Below are 19769 nucleotides of genomic sequence, written 5' to 3'. Positions count from 1 at the left end.
AAAAAAAGAAAAAGAAAAAGAAAACCATTAGAGGCGCTGTTCACCCTGAGATAGAATAGATTTATTAGCAAGAGGTAATCAGGAAACATATATTTTTACAAAAATGGAAATTTCATTTTTTTTTTGTTTTTGTTTTTTCTCCAAACAAGCTGTCAGTTGAAGTACTGGAGGACTCGGTAGAGAATTCTCATACTGCTAAGGTATTGCTTACAACGGAGCCGTCTGTCTGTCTGTCGTGCTGGAGCCTGCCTGCCTCTCGGTACTGTACAATGTAAAAAAGGATGATACTATTCACAGAGTAAGCGACTAGGGGTCTCTATTCCTGCTGGAGGCGTGAAGACAGGACCACGGGAGATGTGAGCACGCCGCGTGGCTCGCAGGGGTGTGGCTCACCCACGCTTGCTCGAGACGACCAGGCCATGCGAAGAGAACAGGGCCATCAGGGTGCACCCCACTTCCAGAGGACACCGGGCAGGGGTCCCCCGAAGTTGCCTGGACTGCGGATGGTTGCCACAGTGTCCCCTGCCCTCACCCGTGGGCACTGGGGTGGTTTTTTTCCATGCTCATAGTGGTGTTGATCTCGAGTGGGGCGCCCCTGTGCTGGGGGGGGGCTGCCGGGGGTGACTTGGGGTGTGGTTCTCCTTCTGGCCAGGTTCCTGGGACAAAGATGGGGGTGGGGAGCTTGGGAGAGAAACCTGTGGATTGGGTTGAAAAAGCTGCTTCACGAAGTGGGGTTCACCGTCAGCGGGCGGGGAGACTCGTCAGTGACTGGACTCTGCGGGTATGGCCTTCCCCTCCCCCACCCCCACCCCCAGGAATGACAAGTACACGGAACATGCTGGAAGGCGGCCTGCCCCCCTCATCCCTCCCTCCCTCCCAGGGAGGGCTGGGGAGAGGTGAGGTTGGCGGGTGTGAGGAACTGTGTCTTCTCTTCTGGGTGGGGTGATGGGGGGCTGGGAGGGGATTGGGGGGTCAGCAGTTTGAAGAGCAGGCACTGCAGGAGGGGGGCTGGGGAGGGGGCGGGGGAGGTTTTTCTTGGGGGGGGGGGTGGCGGGCAGAAGTTCCTATTCCAGCTCTACAGGAATCTAAGGAGCAGGATAGAATGAAGTCTTGAAGAAGCAGAGACTTGGAGGCGAGCCCGAGACACCGGAGGACGAGTATGTACAGCGCAGAGCAGCGAGCAAGTGTTCTTGAGCGGCCTCGCGCAGCCTCAGGTCGGGAGCTTGGGCTCCAGGCGGAGAGAAGATTCATACAGACTTTCTTCATCCAAGACCACTGACTGGTCCAGCAAATACTGGGTTACCTGAAGAAAGAAAACAACCAGCCTGGAGCTGGGGGCTCATGCCCGATACCCTGGCCACTTGGGAGGCTGAGAGTTGGAGGATTGTGGTTGAAAGCCAGTTTGGACAGGAAAGTTGATGTGACTCTTTAAAGATAGTTCCTTTCTGTGCTGGTACTAGGGCCTGAGTTCAAGCTGTCCCTTCTCAAGATTAGCCTTCTACCACTTGTGGTTAATTAGAGATAAGAATTTCTTGGACTTTCTTTCTTCTTTTTTGGCTAGTTGAACTCAGGGCGTGGGCACTGTCACTGAGCTTCTTTTGCTCTACCACTTGAGCCTCAGCACTACTTCTGGCCTTTTCTGTGTATGTGGTACTGAGGAATGGAACCCAGGGCTTTCTACATGCTAGGCGAGCACTCTACCACTAAGTCACATTCCCAGCCCTCTTGGACTTTCTTATCCAGGCTGGCTTTGAATCTTGAACTTCAAAACTCAGCCTCATGAGTAGCTAAGATTACAGGTGTGAACCACCAGGGCCTTCCTCTGTGTGTCTTATCTCCAATCAACCAGCCAAAAACCAGAAGTAGAGCTGTGGCTTAAGTGGTAAAGCACCAGTCTGGAATATAAAAACCAAGTGTGAGTATGACTCCCTGGTCTTGTGCTCCAGGACAGGCACAAAACAAAAACAAAAACATAAACACCAAAAACAAGGCCGGTGGCTCACGCCTGTAATCCTAGCTACATAGGAGGCTGAGATCTGAGGATTGAGGTTCAAAGCCAGCCCGGGCAGGAAAGTCCATGAGACTCATCTCCATTTAATGATGAGAAAACTGGAAGTGGTGCTGTGGCTTGAGCTGAGGGACAGCGTCCAAGCCCAGGTTTCAAGCCTCATGACCGACAAACAAAAACAAAAACAAAAAACCAAAAACAAGATCCCAAAGATGTGGTAATAGTAAATTAGTTTTTGGGAAGCTAATTTGGTGGAATTGGGGTTTGAACTCAAGGTCTTGTGCACTGCTAATCAAGTTCGCCACCATTTAAGCTAAGTCCTTTCTTAGGACTGCTTATTTAACACTGCCTTTACTGTGTGTGCATTGCTGGGTATTGAACTCAGGGCCTCATGCATACCAGGCAAATGCTCTACCACTGAGCTATATCCTCAGTATTTTTGTTGTTGTTGTTGTTGGTGGTGGTAGTGGGGCCTGAACTCTGGGCCTGGGCGCTGTCCCTCAGCTCTTCAGCTCAAGGCTAGCGCTCTACCACTTGAGCCACAGCGCCACTTCCAGCTTTTTCTGCTTATGTGGTGCTGAGGAATCGAACCCAGGGCCTCATGCATGCAAGGCAAGCACTCTACCACTGAGCCACGTTCCCCGCCCTTCAGTATTTTCTTAGAAGCAGTATTAAACTACACAGGGTAAAAATTACCCTTAACTGCTATTTCTTTGATCATGTAATGAAGTGATTGGGGCTATGTACTGAAAGAATTAGAAAAAGAGCAACTGTTGAATGTAAATGGTGGATGATTCACAATTCTTTCAATGTGTCCAAAGTGTTTGAAAACACCGGGCCTTGGAGTGTGGAGCTTCTTGGCCCACAGAGAGGAAGTGTGAAGAGAGGCCCTACACTGCAGTCAAAGTTAGGGAGGAAAGTCAGGCAGCCCCAGCCTGGACGACCAGGTCCTCCCTTCTTACCTCACTCTGGGCTTTCAAGCTCTGTGCTGAATTCCAGCCCATTCACCAAAGATCAGAGCTCAAATCACGCATCAGAAAGGAAATGTGTCCTGCCCCCACATCCTTGAACAACCCCTCCCCCCCAATTTCTTTTTGGCGCCTGTGTCTCACACCTGGAGAAGATGAGTCCAAAAGACTCTTTAATGAACCAGCAAAAAGCCAGAAGTAGAGGAGTGGCTCAAGTGGTAGAGCACCAGTTTTGAGTGGTGTGGGGGGTGAGGGAGAGAAAAAAACTCAGGGAGAATTCAGGGCCTGGAGTTCAAGCCCCAGTACTGGCACACACGAGAGGTATTTCTTTCTTATGTGTGTGAATCTTCTGATAGGTGCTAGAGAAAAATCAAGCAAACCTATTCCTTTATTTAGGCATTTATTTTGGTGCTGGTCCTGGGATTTGAACTCAGGGCCTTTCCTTGTTTTTGGTATTTGCTCTAGGTTGGCATTCTACCTCTTGAGCCACAGCTCCACTTCCAACATAGACAGCTCTGATTTGAAGGGTCAGGTTATTTCTGATCTACTCTTTGCAGGGAGCAAAGCTGGGAGCTGGGCTAGGCCACGGGGCTTCAGGAAGGGGACCTGGGCTGGTATGGAAGCTAAGGATAAGGGCAGAAGCGCTTCTGACACCCTGGGGCCACTTACCTTGGCCTGGTGCTCTATTTTGTATGCAGTTTGCTGGAACTGGCGAATCTCCCGGATGATGTGGGATATCTGTAGAAGAGAGGAGCGAGACTCCAGCTTTCTCAGGGCTACCCATGGTGCAGAGGGACGGGGCACGGACAGGAAGCCCGGCTTACCAAGCCTCCCCAGGCCAGTTTCGCCAAAGCACAACCCACCCAACACTGCCAACATGAAAGGCATCTGGGGGCTGCTGTGTGCTTGTCACCGTGTGTGTGTGGGGGGGTGGGGGGGGGCTGGGGATTCCTCCAGGACAGTACTGGACAAGATGAATGGAAATAACACTTTTTGGTGTCAGTACAAGGGCTTGAACTCAGGGCCGTGGGCGCTGTTCCGTTAGCATCTTAGCTCAAGGCTGGTGCTCTATCGCTCTAGCCACAGCTCCACTTGCAGATTTTTGCTGGTTCATTGGAGTGGAGAGTCTTAAAGGATTTTCCTGCCTGGGCTGCCTTTGCATCTCGACCCTCAGATCTCAGCCTCCTGAGCAGCTAGGATGACAGGCGTGAGCCACCGGCTGTGAGGGTTCTGACGGGAAGAGCCGGCCTCTGGCTGCGAGGGCCTGGAGAGGTGGCATCTGGGTCTGCATGCCGCCTGCCCTGCCCGGCTCTGGACAAACTCACCATCCTCATCTTGGAGAAGTTGACCAGGCCGTCCTCGGTATAGTTGGGTGTCCCCTCCTCGATGAAGGCCAGGTCGGTGAGGTACATACCCAGGTAAGGGACGCAGGGTGGGTCACAACTTGGAAACAAATGCATTCACAAAGGTTTTGCCCTTGGTCAAAGGAGCACTTTGGGAAGAGCAAGTGTCCCCACCCCTCGCCCCTGCATGCAGGTCTGGGTGGTCTTGTGTCCCAGGGACTTAGATACCAGGCCTAGAAGGGTGGGCCGGGCTCTGGGGTGCCCCATCTTCTGGGGGCTGTGGGGTCTTGCACAAGCTGGGGTGACCCCATCTGTTGTCCCTGGCCTCAGTCCGTTGCCTGTGCCCTGGGGCTCCGTCTCTCTGCAGTGACTAGAGCCTAGCCCTCGGTGACTGCCACCGGCCGGCCTGGGAGGCGCGTGGATTGGGGACCAGAGCAGGAAGCGTTGGTCCTGTGGTGTCATTTGCACATTGCGCCTCTCTGCTGGGTGGCTACGGGCTGGGGCTCCTGTCCCTGCAAGCTTTACTGGCTCTCCAGGAGGGCTTGGAGATGAGGGTTCTTTTAGCTTCTCCAGGGTTCTCTGAAGCCTCTTGTCCTCTCCACACCCATGGGGGGCCAGGCAGGTGACCCTCCATCCTGGCTCATCTCCCTTGCCCCACTTGGATGACCCAGCCAGGCTGGGGAAGGTGAGGCAGGGAGGGTGGTAGTTCCTCATGGGTTTGCTGTGTGACCTTAGGCCAGTCCTTTCCCTCTCTGGTTCTCAGGCTTCCATAGATAATATAGTATGGATGCCAGCAAGGCCAATTTTAGGCCACCTGCAAGTTGATTTTAAGTGCTAGGTGAAGAGCCATGCTGAATAGCATTAATGTATGTGGTAAGGAAGGGGAGATACCACTTCTCCTCAAGCATCAAAAAGTCTTGCATGTGCTGAGCCCTGGTGGTTCACACCTGTAATCCTAGCTACTCAAGAGGCTGAGGATCTGAGGATCCAGCTTCAAAACCAGCCCAGGCAGGAAAATCTGTGAGACAATTTTATTCATTTAACTACCCGAAAGCTGGAAGTGGAGCTGTGGTTCAAAAGGTAGAGTACCCGTCTTGAGAGAAAAAGTTAAGGGACAGCACTCAGGTTCTGAGTTCAAGCCTTAGGACTAGTGCATGCTTGTACATGTGTGCATGCGTGTGTGTGTGCACATGCATGCACGAACAAACAAGCACCCCTAAAACAAACAAATGAGAAAACCATTGTAGTGATGCTCTGGTCAATTCACTTCATCCACTTCTCTTTTTAAAACAATAAATCAATAGGTCTCAATATTACCTTAGAGTGAGCATCAATATTGAAACAGAATTTAATAGCACTTTTTTTTTTGGTCAGTCGTGGGGTTTGAACTCTGGGCTTGGGTGCTGTCCCTGTGCTCTTCAGTTCAAGGCGAGTGCTCTACTGCTTGGGCCACAGCACCACCTCTGGTTTTCTAGTGGTTTATTGGAGATAAGAGACTTTCTTGCCCAGGCTGGCTTTGAACTGTGATCCTCAATCTCAGCCTCCTAAGTTTACAGGATTACAGGTGTGAGCCACCAGCGCCTGGCTTGCACTGGTTTGTTTATCCCATACTTTTTCTTTTCTTTTTTCTTTTGCCAGTCCTGGGGCTTGATTAGGGCCTGGGCACTGTCTCTGAGCTTCTTTTGCTCAAAGCTAGCTCTACTACCTGAGTCACAGTGACACTTCTGGCTTTTTCTGTGTATGTGGTACTGAGGAATTGAACCCAGGGCTTCATGCATGTTAGGCAACCATTCTACCACTAAGCCACCTTCCCAGCCCAATTGGAGGTAATAGTTTTTTTGAGTTGTCTGCTTGGATACCTTCAAACTGTGACCCCCTGACCTCAGCCTCCTGAGTAGCTGGGCTATTAGGCATGATCCCCAGTGCCTGGCAAGCAGCTGGGCAGTGCGATGAAGATGGATAATTGGTGTTAGAGAAACAAAGGACAGATGACTTTCTCTAATTTTTTTCTTTCTTAAGTTTTTAAGTTAAAAAAAAAGTTTTCTGGCAGCACCAGAGTTTACTCTCAGGGCCTTTTGTTTGTTAACACTCCTGGCACTTTATTTATTTGGTTGTGGGCCTTGAACTTGGGTCTGGGCACTGTCCCTGAGCTCCTTTTTGTTCAAGGCTAGCACTTTACCACTTGGGCCACAGCGCCAATTCTGGTTTTCTGGTGGTTCATTGGAGATAAGAGTCTCGTGGACTTTTCCTGCCTGGCAACCCTCAGATCTCAGTCTCCTGAGTAGCTGGGATGACAGGTGTGAGCCACCAGTGCGTGGCTTACTCCTGGCACTTTCTGTTTGCTGTTTATTTTTCTTCGGGTAGAGTCTTGAGTTTTCACCCAGGTGGGCTTGGACTGCAATCCTATGTCTTCCCATGTAGCTTGTATGACAGGCTTGTTCTACCACACGTTGCTTTTGATTGAGATGGAGTCATGATAACTTTGGGCCAGGCTGGCCTTGAACTAAGATCTTCCAGATCTCCCTCCTCAAATAGCTGGGATTACAAGAATGAGCTACAGTGCCCAGCTCTGGACCACGATCCTCCCAATCTCAGTTATCAAGTTACTGGGATTACAGGTGTAAACCGTGGCGCCCAGTTTTAATAAAAAGGCAGATGGTTAAGGGTGGCAGCACTCAGAGCTGTCTTAGGGAGGGTCCTGCATGGCCTGAGGCTGAAGTTCTCCTACCTTGGAAGGCACAGATCAAATTAAAACAGAGCAGTATTGGGTTGGGAGTATGGCTAAGTGGTGGAGTGCTTGCCTAGCATGCATGAAGCCCTGGGTTAGATTCCTTTGTACCACATACACAGAAAAAGGCAGAAGTGTTGCTGTGGCTTAATTGGAGAGTGCTAGCCTTGAGCAAATGCAGCTCAGAGACAGAGCCCAGGCCCTGAGTTCAAGCCTTAGGACTGGAACAACAACAACAACAAAAAGAACAGTATCAAAGAGCAGAAATGTGGGCAGTGCTAAGGCTTGAGTCCAGGGCTTGTAGATTTCGGTGCTAGTGCTTGAACTCAGGACCTCACACTCTCCCCAGTCTGCCTTTTCTACTCAAGGATGGTGCTCTACCACTTTAGCCACACCTCCAATTCCAGCTTTTTTTTTTCTCCTGGTTAACTGGAGATAAGTCTCACCTCCTTTCTCCCAGGCTGGCTTTGAACCATGCTCCTCAGATCTCAGCATCCAAAGTAGCTGAGATTACAGGCGTGAGCCATGGCGCCCGACTGTGGGGACAGGTTTTTTTAGGGACAGGTTCCAGAAGACGCCCAGACCACAGAGAGGGGGCCCAAGGCTGTTCCTGCAGGGCTCAGCACGGGGCTCCGTGTTGGGGTGGGCTGTGGGCAGCATGCGACTGTCACCTCGCTTCTCCTGCTCCTGTCCCTGGTCAGGACGAAGTCAGAGCCCTGAAGCTGAGCACCGAGGGGCTCACTGCCCCTTTCTCTACATGGCCACACCTGGCTGGTGTGAAGCGCTCAGCTCCCAGCCGCCCGGGCTGCCCCTGCCACAGGCTGCGGGGAGGGTGATGAAGGAGGCACTTACACAGCCCCGGGACAGTCGGGAGGGGACTCGGACAGAATGGACCACGGAGGCCGTGAGGTGCAGTGGTGGCTGTGCGGTGGAGGAGGGTGACCCAGCGCCCGGCAGGGCTGGGCAGGCAGTTGGTGTGTGCGGTGTGGAGGGGGTCCCCACAAGCGCAGTCCACGGGGGCTCCGGGGAGCCCGGGCGGAGGGGGCGGCCGGGAGGTACAGATGGGTAACAGACTCTGAGGACACAAACAAAATGGCGATGGTCAGGCGAGGGCACGCGGACTGCGGGATGGAGGATGGGGGGCAGGAAGGTGGGAGGGAGGGAGCGCGCGAGGCTGGCCGGGGCAGGGTGGGCAGGGCGTGACGGCCACGGTCAGGGGCTGCCTGGCCTCAGCGGGGTGTCCCGTGGCTGTGAGGTCTCTAGAGGAAGTGGGGAGGAGTCGGCACCCCAGGGGTCCCCCAGGGACTCTTGAGGTCAAGGGAAGAGCCTGCCAGGCAAGGAGAGATCTGCTGATGGATTCCTTGTGGGGCTTCTTGGCAGGGTGACCACAAGTTCTCATGGCTGCCCTACTTCGTGGGCCGCCCAAGGCAGACACAACTTCCCTGGCCTGGGCATGTCTGGGCTCTAACCATGGCAGCCACAGGACGTTGGCACAGCCACTACTTTTGTCTGGAGGAAGAAGATGTGAAGAGGGTGGCGGCCTCTGGGGCGGGACAATGTCTAGAGAATGTCTGACAGTCACCAGTCGGGAGAGGCCAACAGCCTCCTGTGGGGAGGGGCCGGGGGCCACACAGCAGCCCTCCCTCCGAACAATTCACGAGCAAGCCAGGAGGGGGAGAGACCTACCCTACAGGCAGCACAGGGGTAACTGTGCAGCAGCCAGGAAAGCCAGCGTGGCTGCTGCTGAACTCTCTCCCTTCCTCCCTTCCTTCCTAGGGCTCTAGAATTGGAGGCAGGGCCTTGGGCTAACTGGGTAAGGGACTCTATGACCTGAGCCGTATCCCAGGCCTTTTGCTTTTAGGTTTTTTTTTTTCTCATACAGAGTCTTGAGTTCTCATTGCCTGGGTTGGCCTTTGGACTTCAGCCATCCTCTCTTGGCCTCCTGAGTAGCTGGGATCACAGGCATGAGCCACCATGCCTGAACCCATTCCAAATACAAAAAAGGAGGAGGAAGGAAGAAGGAAAAGAAGGAGAGGAGGAAGAAGGGGCGGAGGGAGAGGAAGAGGGAGAGGAGGAAGAAGGGGGGAGGGGGAGGAGGGAGAAGAGGAGGGAGAGGAGGAAGAGGAAAGGAAAAGATAAAGAAGAGGGAGAGGGGGAAGGAGAAAAGGGGGAGGGGGAGAAGGAGGAGAAAGAAGGTGCATTTGAGAGTTGAATGAGTCATCCCCACAGCTATGCTGCTATGGGGGACTCTAGTACCCCTTCTGTGGTCCCTGTCCCCCAGGAATGCCATCAAACACTTCAATTTCTCTGGTAGATGGTGGAGGGCAAGTTTCACCTGCCTTTGTTGTCTGGGAAGGGAAGAGGGTCTTGTAGGCAGACAATGAGACAGACAGGCAGACAGACAGACAGACCTCCCGTGGTGTCCAGGCATGGCGGGGTGGGGGGTGAGTGTTAAGCATGGCATTGACAAAAATGACCAAACTTACTTTTTCAGGGCTTCTCTGAGATTCTTAAATCTGCCCTCCGACGATACAAGCTTTTGGAGCTTATCAATCAAAGCTTTTGTCTGGAAGGAAGAGAGGCATCGAGTGACACATGGCAGCCAGGCCAGGAGGGGCTCAGGGACCACCCTGACCACTGAGCCTGCTTAGGGAGCAGGCCTGGCTCTGACACACTGACACACACACACACACACACACACACACACACACACACACACACACACACACACACACACACACACACACACACACACACACACACACACACACACACACACACTGTGGTGTGCTACGGCTTCCAAAACACAGACCAGTGGCTGAAGAGGGTGTCCCTACTCCAAGGAGACTGAATTCAGATCAAGGAACAACCGCTGACCATCTCAGATCAGAAGACTTCCCTGTGCCAGGAAACCCCACCCAAAGTTAGGAATAAAGAACAAGAATGAAGCCAGGCACTGTGGCTCAGGTCTGTCATCCTAACTACTTAGGAGGCTGAGATCTGAGGAGCCAGCCTGGGCAGCAAAGTCCATGAGATTCTTATCTCCAATGACCTACTCAGGAAAAGCTGGAAGTGGTGCTGTAGCTCCAGTAGAGCACTAGCTTTGAGCACAGAGGTTCAGGGACAGCGCCCAGGACCTGAGTTCAAGCCCCAGGACTGACAAAAAAAGAAAAAGAAAAAGTAAAAGAATGAAGCAGAGAACCATGGCTCATGCATGAAATTCTAGCTACTCAAGAGGCTGAGATCTGAGGATTGAGGTTCAAAGCTGGTCAGGGCAGGACAAATTTATAGATTCTTATCTTCAATTAGACAGCAAAGAGACAGAAATGACTCAAATCCAACCCAGACAGGAACACCTGTGAGTCTGTATCTCCAATTAATCACCCAAAAGCCCCAAAATGGAGCTGTGGCTCAATGGGTAGAGCACCAGCCTTGTACAGAAATGCTCAGAAGCATCACCCAGGCCCTGAGTTCAACCCCCAAGATGGGCACAGAAAAGAAAAAACTGGAGCCTCAATGTGCCCAACAAGGCCTCCAGACCTATTCTGTATCCCTTAATTTTACAAGCTTATATTCTAGATGGCCAACAAGGACCAACAAACCAGAGGCCAGAGGCCTGGTGGAGTCATAGAAGGCCCCGGAGCCACAACCTCAGCTATACAGCAGATCTAGCTGGAAGCCACCATGCTTTGTCCTAACTCAGGACATGTTGGGACCAATAATCATGGTTTCATATTTCTGTGCGCATGCGTGTGTCCTGGGTGTTGCCCCTAAGAGTTTTTGCTCAAGGCTGGCATTCTACCACTTGAGCCATAACTCCATTTCTGGCTTTCTTGGTGGTTCACTGGAGATAAGTCTCATGGACTTTCCTGCACAGGCTGGCTTTGAACCGTGATCCTCAGACTTCAGCTTCCTGAGTAACTAAGATTGCAGGCATGAGCCATCAGACCCAGTTCCCATTTTCCACTTTCAACATTACTTTTTTAGTGTATATTGATACGGGGGCTTGAATTCGGGGTCTTGAACTCTTTGCTTGGCTTTTTTGCTCAGTTATGGGACTTTACCACCATCCACTTTCAGCTTTTTGCTAGTTAGCTGGAGATGAATCTCATGGACTTTCTTGCCCAGGCTGGCTTGGAACTATGATCCTCAGATCTTCCAGAGCCTTCTGAGTGGCTGGGATGACAGGCGTGAGCTGCTTGTGTCTGACTTGCTTAATTATTATTAATTACTTAAGTAGGAATTAAAGTCCCTGCTCCATCTGCAGGCCTGATGTCTGGTCTCAGTGGGTGTAGAACTGTGGACCCTCAGCTGGTCCTTGGACCTTCTGCTGGCGGCCAGTGGCCAGCCCTTGGGTCTCCCTGTCCCAACCCCCGCCTTGCTTCAGGAAGCAGCAAGGTCAGCCTCCTGCCGCACCTGCTTGGAGACTTTGAGCCACGTCTTCTTGAGCCGGAAAACGGCACTGCGGTTCATGGAGGAGGTGATCTCCAGCACGGCGTTATAGTTGTGCAAGCAGCGACAGATGTCGGCCACAGCCACCCACTTCTCGATGGTGTTCACCCTGGCCGTGATGTCTTCGCTGCGGACGATTTCAGATGCGATCAAGTTACTGATCTTTAAGCCAATGCAACAGGACAGCAAAGAAAAGAAAAAAAAAAGGAAGAGGAATAAGGATCCTGAAAAATGATCATTCATTCATTCATTCACTGCTAACACAACTGCCATGTTGAAAATCCTAAAAAAATGAGCATTCAATATTCAAGTATTCAATATGTAAAAAAAGTTATAAATGAATAATAACTAAGGGGAAAAATGCAATGCAGAACATTTGGCCAGGTGCCAGTGGCTCATGCCTGTAATCCTAGCTACTCAGGAGCTGAGATCTGAAGATGGAGTTTCAAAGCCAGCCCAGGCAGGGAAGTCTGTGAGACTATTATCTCCAATTAACCACCAAAAGGCCAAAAGTGGAGCTGTGGCTCAAGTGGTAGAGCTCCAGCCTTGAGTAAAAGCCAAGAGCACAAGGCCCTGAATTTAAGCCCCAGTACTGGCATATACAAAAAGTGAATAAGCAAATAAAGTGAATAAGCAAATAAAAAGTGAAAGAGATTCTTATTTGAAAAATATAGGCTTTAAAAGGATATTTATTTATTTTTTTTTTGGGGGGGGCCTGAACTCTGGGCCTGGGCGCTGTCCCTCAGCTCTTCAGCTCAAGGCTAACACTCTATCACTTGAGCCACAGCGGCACTTCTGGCTTTTTTCTTTTTGCTTATGTGGGGCTGAGGAATCGAACCCAGGGCCTCAGGCATGCAAGGCAAGTGCTCTACCACTGAGCCACCTTCCCAGCCCTAAAAGGATATTTATAACTGAATAAAAATCAAAGAACTAAGCTCAGTGGGTGCTGGTAGCTCACACCTGTCATCCTAGCAACTCAGGAGGCTGAGATCTGAGGCTCGCAGTTCAAAGCCAGCCCAGGCAGGAAAGTCCATGAGATTCTTATCTCCAATGAACCACTAGAAACTCAGAAGTGGTGCCGCGGCTCAAAGTGGTAGAGCGCTAGCTTTGAACAAAAGAGCTCAGGGACAGTGCTCAGGCCCTGAATTCAAGCCCTCTGACTAACAAGAAAAAAAAAATAAAAGAATTTTACCACTGGGGCTGGGAAGGTGGCTCAGTGGTAGAGTGCTTGCCTTGCATGCATGAGGCCCTGGTTCGATTCCTCAGCACCACATAAACAGAAAAAGCCAGAAGTGGCACTGTGGCTCAAGTGGTAGAGCACTAGCCTTGAGCTGAAGAGCTGAGGGACAGCGCCCAGGCCCAGAGTTCAGGCCCCATGACTGACCAAAAAAAAAAAAAAAAAAAAAAAAAGAAAAAAAGAAAGAAATTTACCATTAAGAAACCTCAAAAATAATTTTTTTTTGGTGCCAGTCCTGGGGCTTGAACTCAAGAGCCTGGGCACTGTCCCTGAGCTTTTATGCTCAAGGTTAGCGCTCTACTACTTACTTAACCCTCTTTTTCAGCCTTTTGCTGGTTAACTGGACATAAAGGTTTTGTGAACGTTCCTTCTCTGGGCTGGCTTTGAACCATGACTTGCATTCAAGAGCCTGATGTTCTGGCTTGGCCTTTTAACTCAAAGCTGACATTCTACGGCATCAAACCTCTGCTTCCTGTTTTCTGCTGCTTAACTAGAGAGAAGAGTCTCTCAAATCTGTCTGGGCTGGCTTCAAACTGTGATCCTGGGATCTCAGCCTCCTGAGTAGCTGGAGAGACGGCAGGTGTGAGCTGCTGTGCCCGGCTTTACTTGGGATCTTGTATTAAACTTGCTCCATCGTGGCACACGGCAGGACACACAGGGTGGAGAGTCGCTGGGCTGCTCTGTGGGCCTGGCCTCTGCGGCCCTCTGTGGGAGAGTATACCCAGTCTTTCTTGTTTCCCTCTGACTGCCGGGGGTGTTCCGGGATGGGGTGTGTTCCTCAGGTCTCCCCTGGCTAGGGTTGCCAGCTGACAGGCTAAGTGGACTCATGTGTTCCCAGCCACTGGCAAGGGCTCTCTGCTTATGGTGATGATTACACTCTGGCATGAAGATTCCGAGGCCAAAGATCTCAGGGCTGTCACGAGCCTGGGATGGGGCGGGGCCTCGGATCCAGGGCTTGGAGCCCCACCAAATATAGGCAGGTTGCTAGGATTGGATTTAAAAAAAAATTATATACTTATGTTTAATATGTAGTATGTGTTATTTATAACATATTTATATGTTATATTTTAAATATTATATATGCTATATATATTATTAAAAAGTATATATACAGTGCCAGTTCTGGGGTTTGAACTCAGAACCAGGGTATTGTCCCTTTACTTTTGTTGATAAATTGAAGATAAGAGTCTCACAGACTTTCCAGCCCTGGATGGCTACAAACTGGGATCCTCAGATCTCAGCCTCCTGAGGATCGCAAGAGTGAGCCCAGCACCTGGCTTTGTGCTGCTGATCGCTTGCTTCTTCCTTCCTTCCTTCCTTCCTTCTTTCCTTCCTTCCTTCCTTCCTTCCTTCCTTCCTTCCCTCCTCTCCTTCATTCCTTTCCTTTTTGCCATGCCTAGGCTTGAACTCAGGACCTTGAGTGTGCAAGGCTAGTGCTCTACCACTAGAGCCCAGCACTTCTGGTCTTTTGGTGGTTTATTGGAGGTAAGAGTCTCCTAGACTTTCCTACCCGGGCTGGATTTGAACCTCAATCCTCAGATCTCAACCTTCTGAGTAGTTAGGATTACAGGTGTGAGCCACTGGTGCCCAACTCTGTGATATTTCTGCATTTCCCAGAAGATTTCTGGGAGTGGACGTTTGCACGCACATACTGTGTGTGTGTGTGTGTGTGTGTGTGTGTGTGTGTGTGTGTATGTGCCAGCCCTCTACACAGCCAGCTTGGGCCCTTTATGCTGTCTGCTTGGGGCCTCCTAGTGGCTGGATGCTCTGTCTCTTAGATGCTTTTCTGAGAGGCCAATCTTATACTTTATTAAAGCCATGGGGGCTGGGAAGGTGGCTCAGTGGTAGAGTACTTGCCTTGAGCTGAAGAGCTCAGGGACAGCCCCTAGGACCACAGTCAAGCCCCACGACTGGAAAAAAAAAAGCCATGGGGGCTGGGGCCAGAGCAGCTGACATTCAGGAGGCTGAGATCTAAGGATCACAGTTCAACGCCAGTCCCAGCAGAAAAACCCGTGAGCCTCTGATCTCTGATGAACCAGCAAAAAGCCGGAAGTAGAGATGTGACTTAAGCAGTAGAGCATCAGCCTTAAGCCAAAAAGTCAAGTGAGAGTACGAGGCCCTGAGTTCAAGCCCCTGTACCTCCCTTACCTCCCAAATCAGCACGGTGGGCAAGTCTTTCTTCCTTTCCCCACTCTGCCTTTTGCTCACCTGTGGCTTTTCCAGGATCAGCCCATTTAACAGAGGGTGGCACTGAGGCTGGTGGCTGGGGTATGAGAGAGGGCTTGGCTCCTGTCAGAAGGACAGAAGGACAGGCCCTGTCCCCTCGGCCTGCCGCCGGCCGCTCATACTCACATCATTGAAGTGCTTGGTGGTTTTCATGATGTAAGGCGTCCGCTCGTTCTTCTCCAGCTTCATCCATCCCTGGCCGAAAAACTCCCTGCGGGGACACGAGGCTGGGTTGGGATGGCCTCACTCATTTCACTGCTTTGTGAGGTGATCATTTCTGGAGGCACGATTTCTTTACCCTCCTCTCTCCCCGCTTTCTTCTCCTCTCTTCCTCCTCCTCCTTCCCTTCCCCCCTCCTATTTTTCTTTTTTTTTTTTCCCTCCCCTTCCCTTCCCCACCCCCTCCTCGTTTTCTTTTTCTTTTTTTTGTCGGTCGTGGGGCTTGAACTCTGGGCCTGGGCGCTGTCTCTCAGCTCTTCAGCTCAAGGCGAGCACTCTACCACTCGAGCTACAGCGCCACTTCCTCCTCTTTTTCTTTATGCTGGTAGTGGGGCTTGAACTCATGGCTCAGGGCCTGTGCGCTGTCCTTTAGCTTTTTCCCCCCCTCAAGGCTGATGATCTACCGCTTAACCCACACCTCCACTTCCAGCTCTTTGCTCCTTAATTGGAGATCAAGAGTCTTATGGATTTTCCTGCCCAGGCTGGCTTCCAACTGCAACTCTTAGATCTCAGCCTCCTGCGTTGCTGGGATTACAGGCGTGCGCCACAGGTGCCCAGCTCGCCTTTCTCCATGTGCGTATGCACATGAACACATGCTCTAGACCTCTAGACTAGGAACTGGATTACAGGTGCTGCTTCTGTGTGTGCAGCTGATGGGCAAGGAGAGGCCATGGGGCAGGAAGGGATGCCATGGTTGGGGAATCTGAGCTGCTCAGGGATAGCTTGAAAATGTCTGAGGCGGTGTGTGCATGGGGGTGGGGACAGGGACATCCACTTACTCGTATGGAATCTTCTTGAAGACCAGGTGGTCCAGCAGTGTCAGCTGCTCTGCGATCTCCAGGGCTGAGTGGTTTTCAAAAGGCTCGGCCTTCACGCCCTCGGCCTGTGGAAGCAAGCACGCAGTCAGGCCCACAGCTCGGCTCTGGTGGATGGGGAGTCAGGAGGGAACAGGCTTCCTGTGTCCTGTGTGCGTGGAGCCTGTCACTGTGCAGGAAGCTGCTGCCACCCACCCCATGCAGGAGGTCAGCAACTAGCCCACAAGAGTGGCCATCATCTGAAAACTGCTGTGACTGCACATTTGTGTTAGAAATATAGCTGGCTCAATGTAATTTCCATCCATCCATCCATCCATCCATCCATCATTGGTAAGATCTGAAGTGCTTCACTACTGAACCTCCTCCCCTCCCCCAACCCTTTACATTTATTTATTTATTTATTTATTTATCTATTGAACTCTGGGCCTGGGCACGGTCCCTGAGTTCCTTTTGCTCAAGGTTAGCGCTCTCTCACTTGAGCTACAGCCCCACTTCTGGCCTTTTCTGTGATTAACTGGAGATAAGAATCCTATGGACTGGCTTCGAATAGTGATCCTCAGTTCTCAGCCTCCTGGGTAGACAGGATGACATGTGTGAGCCACTGGCACTTGGCCACTTTATATATTTTTCAAATTAGGTCTCACTTTTGCCCTGTCTGGGACAGCCTTGGATTCCCCATCCTCCTGAGTAGCTAGCTGGTACTACAGGTGTGTGCCACCATGATCAACATTTCCTTTTGAGTCATTAGGTGTGTTTAGTTCTTGGGACAATACTCCTTCCTGGGCTCTGAAGACAAGCATCTGGCTCCAGTGCTTTGCTGCCATGTCCCAGAACCCCAGGGTCAGCTGTGGACATGGTCTCTAAGGGTATTCAGCACCTGGTCCTTTTTTTTTTTTTTTTTTTTTTTTGTCAGTCATGGGGCCTGAACTCTGGGCCTGGGCGCTGTCCCTCAGCTCTTCAGCTCAAGGCGAGCGCTCTACACTTGAGCCACAGTGCCACTTCTGGTTTTCTCAGTGGTTTATTGGAGATGAGAGTATCATGGACTTTCCTGCCCAGGCTGGCTTTGAACTGCAAGCCTCAGATCTCAGCCTCCTGAGTAGTTAGGATTACAGGCATGAGCCAACAGTGCCTGGCAGGTCCTTTTTTAAAAAATGCCAGTCCTGGGGCTTGAACTCAGGGCTTGGGAACTGTTTCTTAGCTTTTGTGCTCAATGCTGGTGCTCTACCACTTCAGTTACAGCTCCACTTTTTTTTTGGGGGGGGGGTTCGGTCATGGGGCCTGAACTCTGGGCCTGGGCACTTTCCCTCAGCTCTTCAGCTCAAGGCTAGCGCTCTACCACTTGAGCCACAGCGCCACTTCCGGCTTTTTTCTTTTTGCTTATGTGGTGCTGAGGGCCTCATGCATGCAAGGCAAGCGCTCTACCACTGAGCCACCTTCCCAGCCCCACAGCTCCACTTTTTTTTTTTGGTCAGTCCTGGGCACTGTCCCTGAGCTTTATCACTCAAGGTTAGCGCTCTATCACTTTGAGTCACAGATCCACTTCTGGTTTCCTGGTGGTTCATTCGAGATAAGAGTCTCATGGACCTTCCTGCCTGGGCTGGCTCCGAACCTCAATCCTCAGATTTCAGCCTCCTGAGTAGCTGGGCTGACAGGCGTGAGCCACTGGTGCCTGACCTTCAGAGAAACCTTAGCCAGGCAGTAGGCAGGGGTTGGATGAGGGGCAGATGCAGGGAGGCTGCCTTGATCTGCTGGATCAGGGGAGGGGGCTGGAGGGAGAATGAAGGGGACAGGGACAGCTGTGCTGGTCCACTGAGGAAGGAGTCAGGAACAAGGAGCCCCCGTACTCTTGTGACCAATCAGGACAGGCCACCATACAGCAGGAGTAACTTAGAGTGGGACCTGCCTACCCCATCAGGACTTCCACTTTCTCCTGTCACTCTACCCAGCCTGTATGAACCTATTGCTGGCCCACTAGCTGCCCAAGTGCTCCCTCCACACTGATCACATGGGAAGTAAGGCCTTGGTGCTCAGGCCTGTAATCCCAGCTGCTTACATGGCTGAGCTCTGAGGATCACAATTTGAAGCCAGATGGGACAGGAAAGTCTGTGAGACTTTTATGCCCAACGAACTAGCAAAAAGCCAGACGTGGAGCTGTGGCTCAAGTGGTAGAGCAGTAGCTTTGAGCACGAAAGCTCAGGGAGAGTTCCCAGGCCCCAGGATGGGCGCACACACACAAAATCAAGAAACAAGCCCTTTTTCCTGCAAAACCAAGTGAACTGTGGTCCACCCATACCCGGGGGACAGGGTGGCCCTCCAAGCTATTTTCCCCTTCTTTCTTAGTTTATCTGCCAACAGTGAGGGCCCCTAGGCCCTGGCTGTGGATTCCGGAGCCCAGCTTCACGGAGGCACAGAGGTGGAGGCCTTGTGTGCTGTGGTGTGGACACAGCAAAGGCCGGGGGGAGGGGAGGGTGGCTCCTGGGTGTGGGGTTGGATGTGCTGGAGAATGCTTCCTGGCTGAGTCACTAGGGTCAGATGGGAAGTGTACATGCAGGGCCTGGGTGTGGGGGATGGAGTCCCCCCCCCTCCCCAGGTTGAGTTTGCAGCCAGGCCCCTAGAGCTGCTGTTTCTGGGAAGGAAGGGCCTGAGAGCCCTGGGCGCAAACCCAGGATGGCTCAGGGGGAATCCAGGCAGACAGCCTGGAGGTGTGATCCAGCGTTCCAGAGACTACATGAGCTCTGGGCCAGGACGGTCTGGGGGCTTTGGGTGTGGAGCATGGAGAGGGGGATCCGGGAAGCAAGGATCAGAGCTGACAACTTCTGCCATCTTTCCTAAGAGGCCTTTCTTTCTGCTGAGGGCACTGGCCTTTCCCCGGGGCTGTCTGCCCTTGGCAAGCTCTGGGGACCTGGCCAGGGCCGGGGCCAGCTTTGGAAGGGCTTCCAACTGTTCACAAGGGAGCAAAAAACCCTCTTGCTCCTTTTTCCTTTTCGTTGATTGTGGGGTTTGAACTTGAGGCCTGGGGCTGTCCTTGAGCTCTTTTGCTCAAGGCTAGTGCTCTACCACATTGAATCGCAGCCCTACTTCCATTTTTCTGGTGGTTCATGGGAGATAAGAGTCTTATGGGCTTTCCTGCCCAGGCTCACTTTGAACTGTGATCCTCAGATCTCAGCCTCCTGAGTAGCTGGGATTACAGGCGTGAGCCACTGGTACCTAGCTAGAGTGAGTCTGTCTTGTGCCTCCTCTTGTGCTCTCAGCAGGGCTGAGAGCACTGTGTGGCTCATTTGGACGTTCTGGGGGTGCAAACAGCAACTTGGAGAGGCAGGTCCTCGTCGGGCTCTGGAAGGGCGTGGAGGCGGCTATTCATTACTCGTGGCTGTTTCTGGGAGGGGCACAGCCACCCACGGGGCTCAGTCCAGGACAGGGTGGTGGGGAAGGGGCTCTGCTGGGCTCTGCACTGTTACCTCCCTTGCACGGCCCTGGCTGGTAACACCAGCTCTCCAGCCTCAGTTTTCCCATCTGTAACACTGGGGGATAATGGAGCATTGCTGATAAGAATACTGGGGAGCCAGGTTGGTTGGTTCACGCCTGTCATCCGAGCTACTCAGGAGGCTGAGATCTGAGGACTGAGGTCTGAAGCCAGCTGGGCAGGAAAGTCCGTAAGACTCTTTCCTCCAATGATCCACCAAAAAGCTGCAAGGGGCGCTGTGGTTCAAGTGGTAGAGCGCTAGCCTTGAGCAAAAAGGCTCAGGGACAGTGTCTAGAGCCTGAGTTCAAACC

The 19769-nt window shown here is 51.9% G+C and overlaps 1 protein-coding gene across 2 annotated transcripts in view; it reads right to left on the bottom strand.

Annotated features, from left to right (window-relative positions):
- Positions 1 to 603: 603 nt before the first annotated feature.
- Rasgrf1 (Ras protein specific guanine nucleotide releasing factor 1) overlaps positions 604 to 19769 on the bottom strand; it is an 86876-nt gene continuing 67710 nt past the window's right edge. For both annotated transcript variants that reach the window (XM_070042775.1, XM_070042777.1), the window contains exons 21-27: positions 15960 to 16063; positions 15089 to 15173; positions 11464 to 11661; positions 9534 to 9613; positions 4302 to 4419; positions 3646 to 3714; positions 604 to 1303 (exon numbers count right to left, since the gene is read on the bottom strand). In XM_070042775.1, coding sequence (XP_069898876.1) covers positions 1211 to 1303; positions 3646 to 3714; positions 4302 to 4419; positions 9534 to 9613; positions 11464 to 11661; positions 15089 to 15173; positions 15960 to 16063 — 747 coding nt within the window. In that variant the 3' untranslated portion in view covers positions 604 to 1210. The remainder of the gene's footprint in view (positions 1304 to 3645; positions 3715 to 4301; positions 4420 to 9533; positions 9614 to 11463; positions 11662 to 15088; positions 15174 to 15959; positions 16064 to 19769) is intronic.

The sequence above is a fragment of the Dipodomys merriami genome, unplaced genomic scaffold (assembly GCF_024711535.1).
Source record: "Dipodomys merriami isolate MVZ:Mamm:240054 unplaced genomic scaffold, mDipMer1.0.p SCAF_33, whole genome shotgun sequence".
In the NCBI taxonomy this organism is placed as follows: domain Eukaryota; kingdom Metazoa; phylum Chordata; class Mammalia; order Rodentia; family Heteromyidae; genus Dipodomys; species Dipodomys merriami.
Note: the sequence above shows the minus strand (reverse complement) of the source record. Positions and strands in the feature narration are given on the sequence as shown.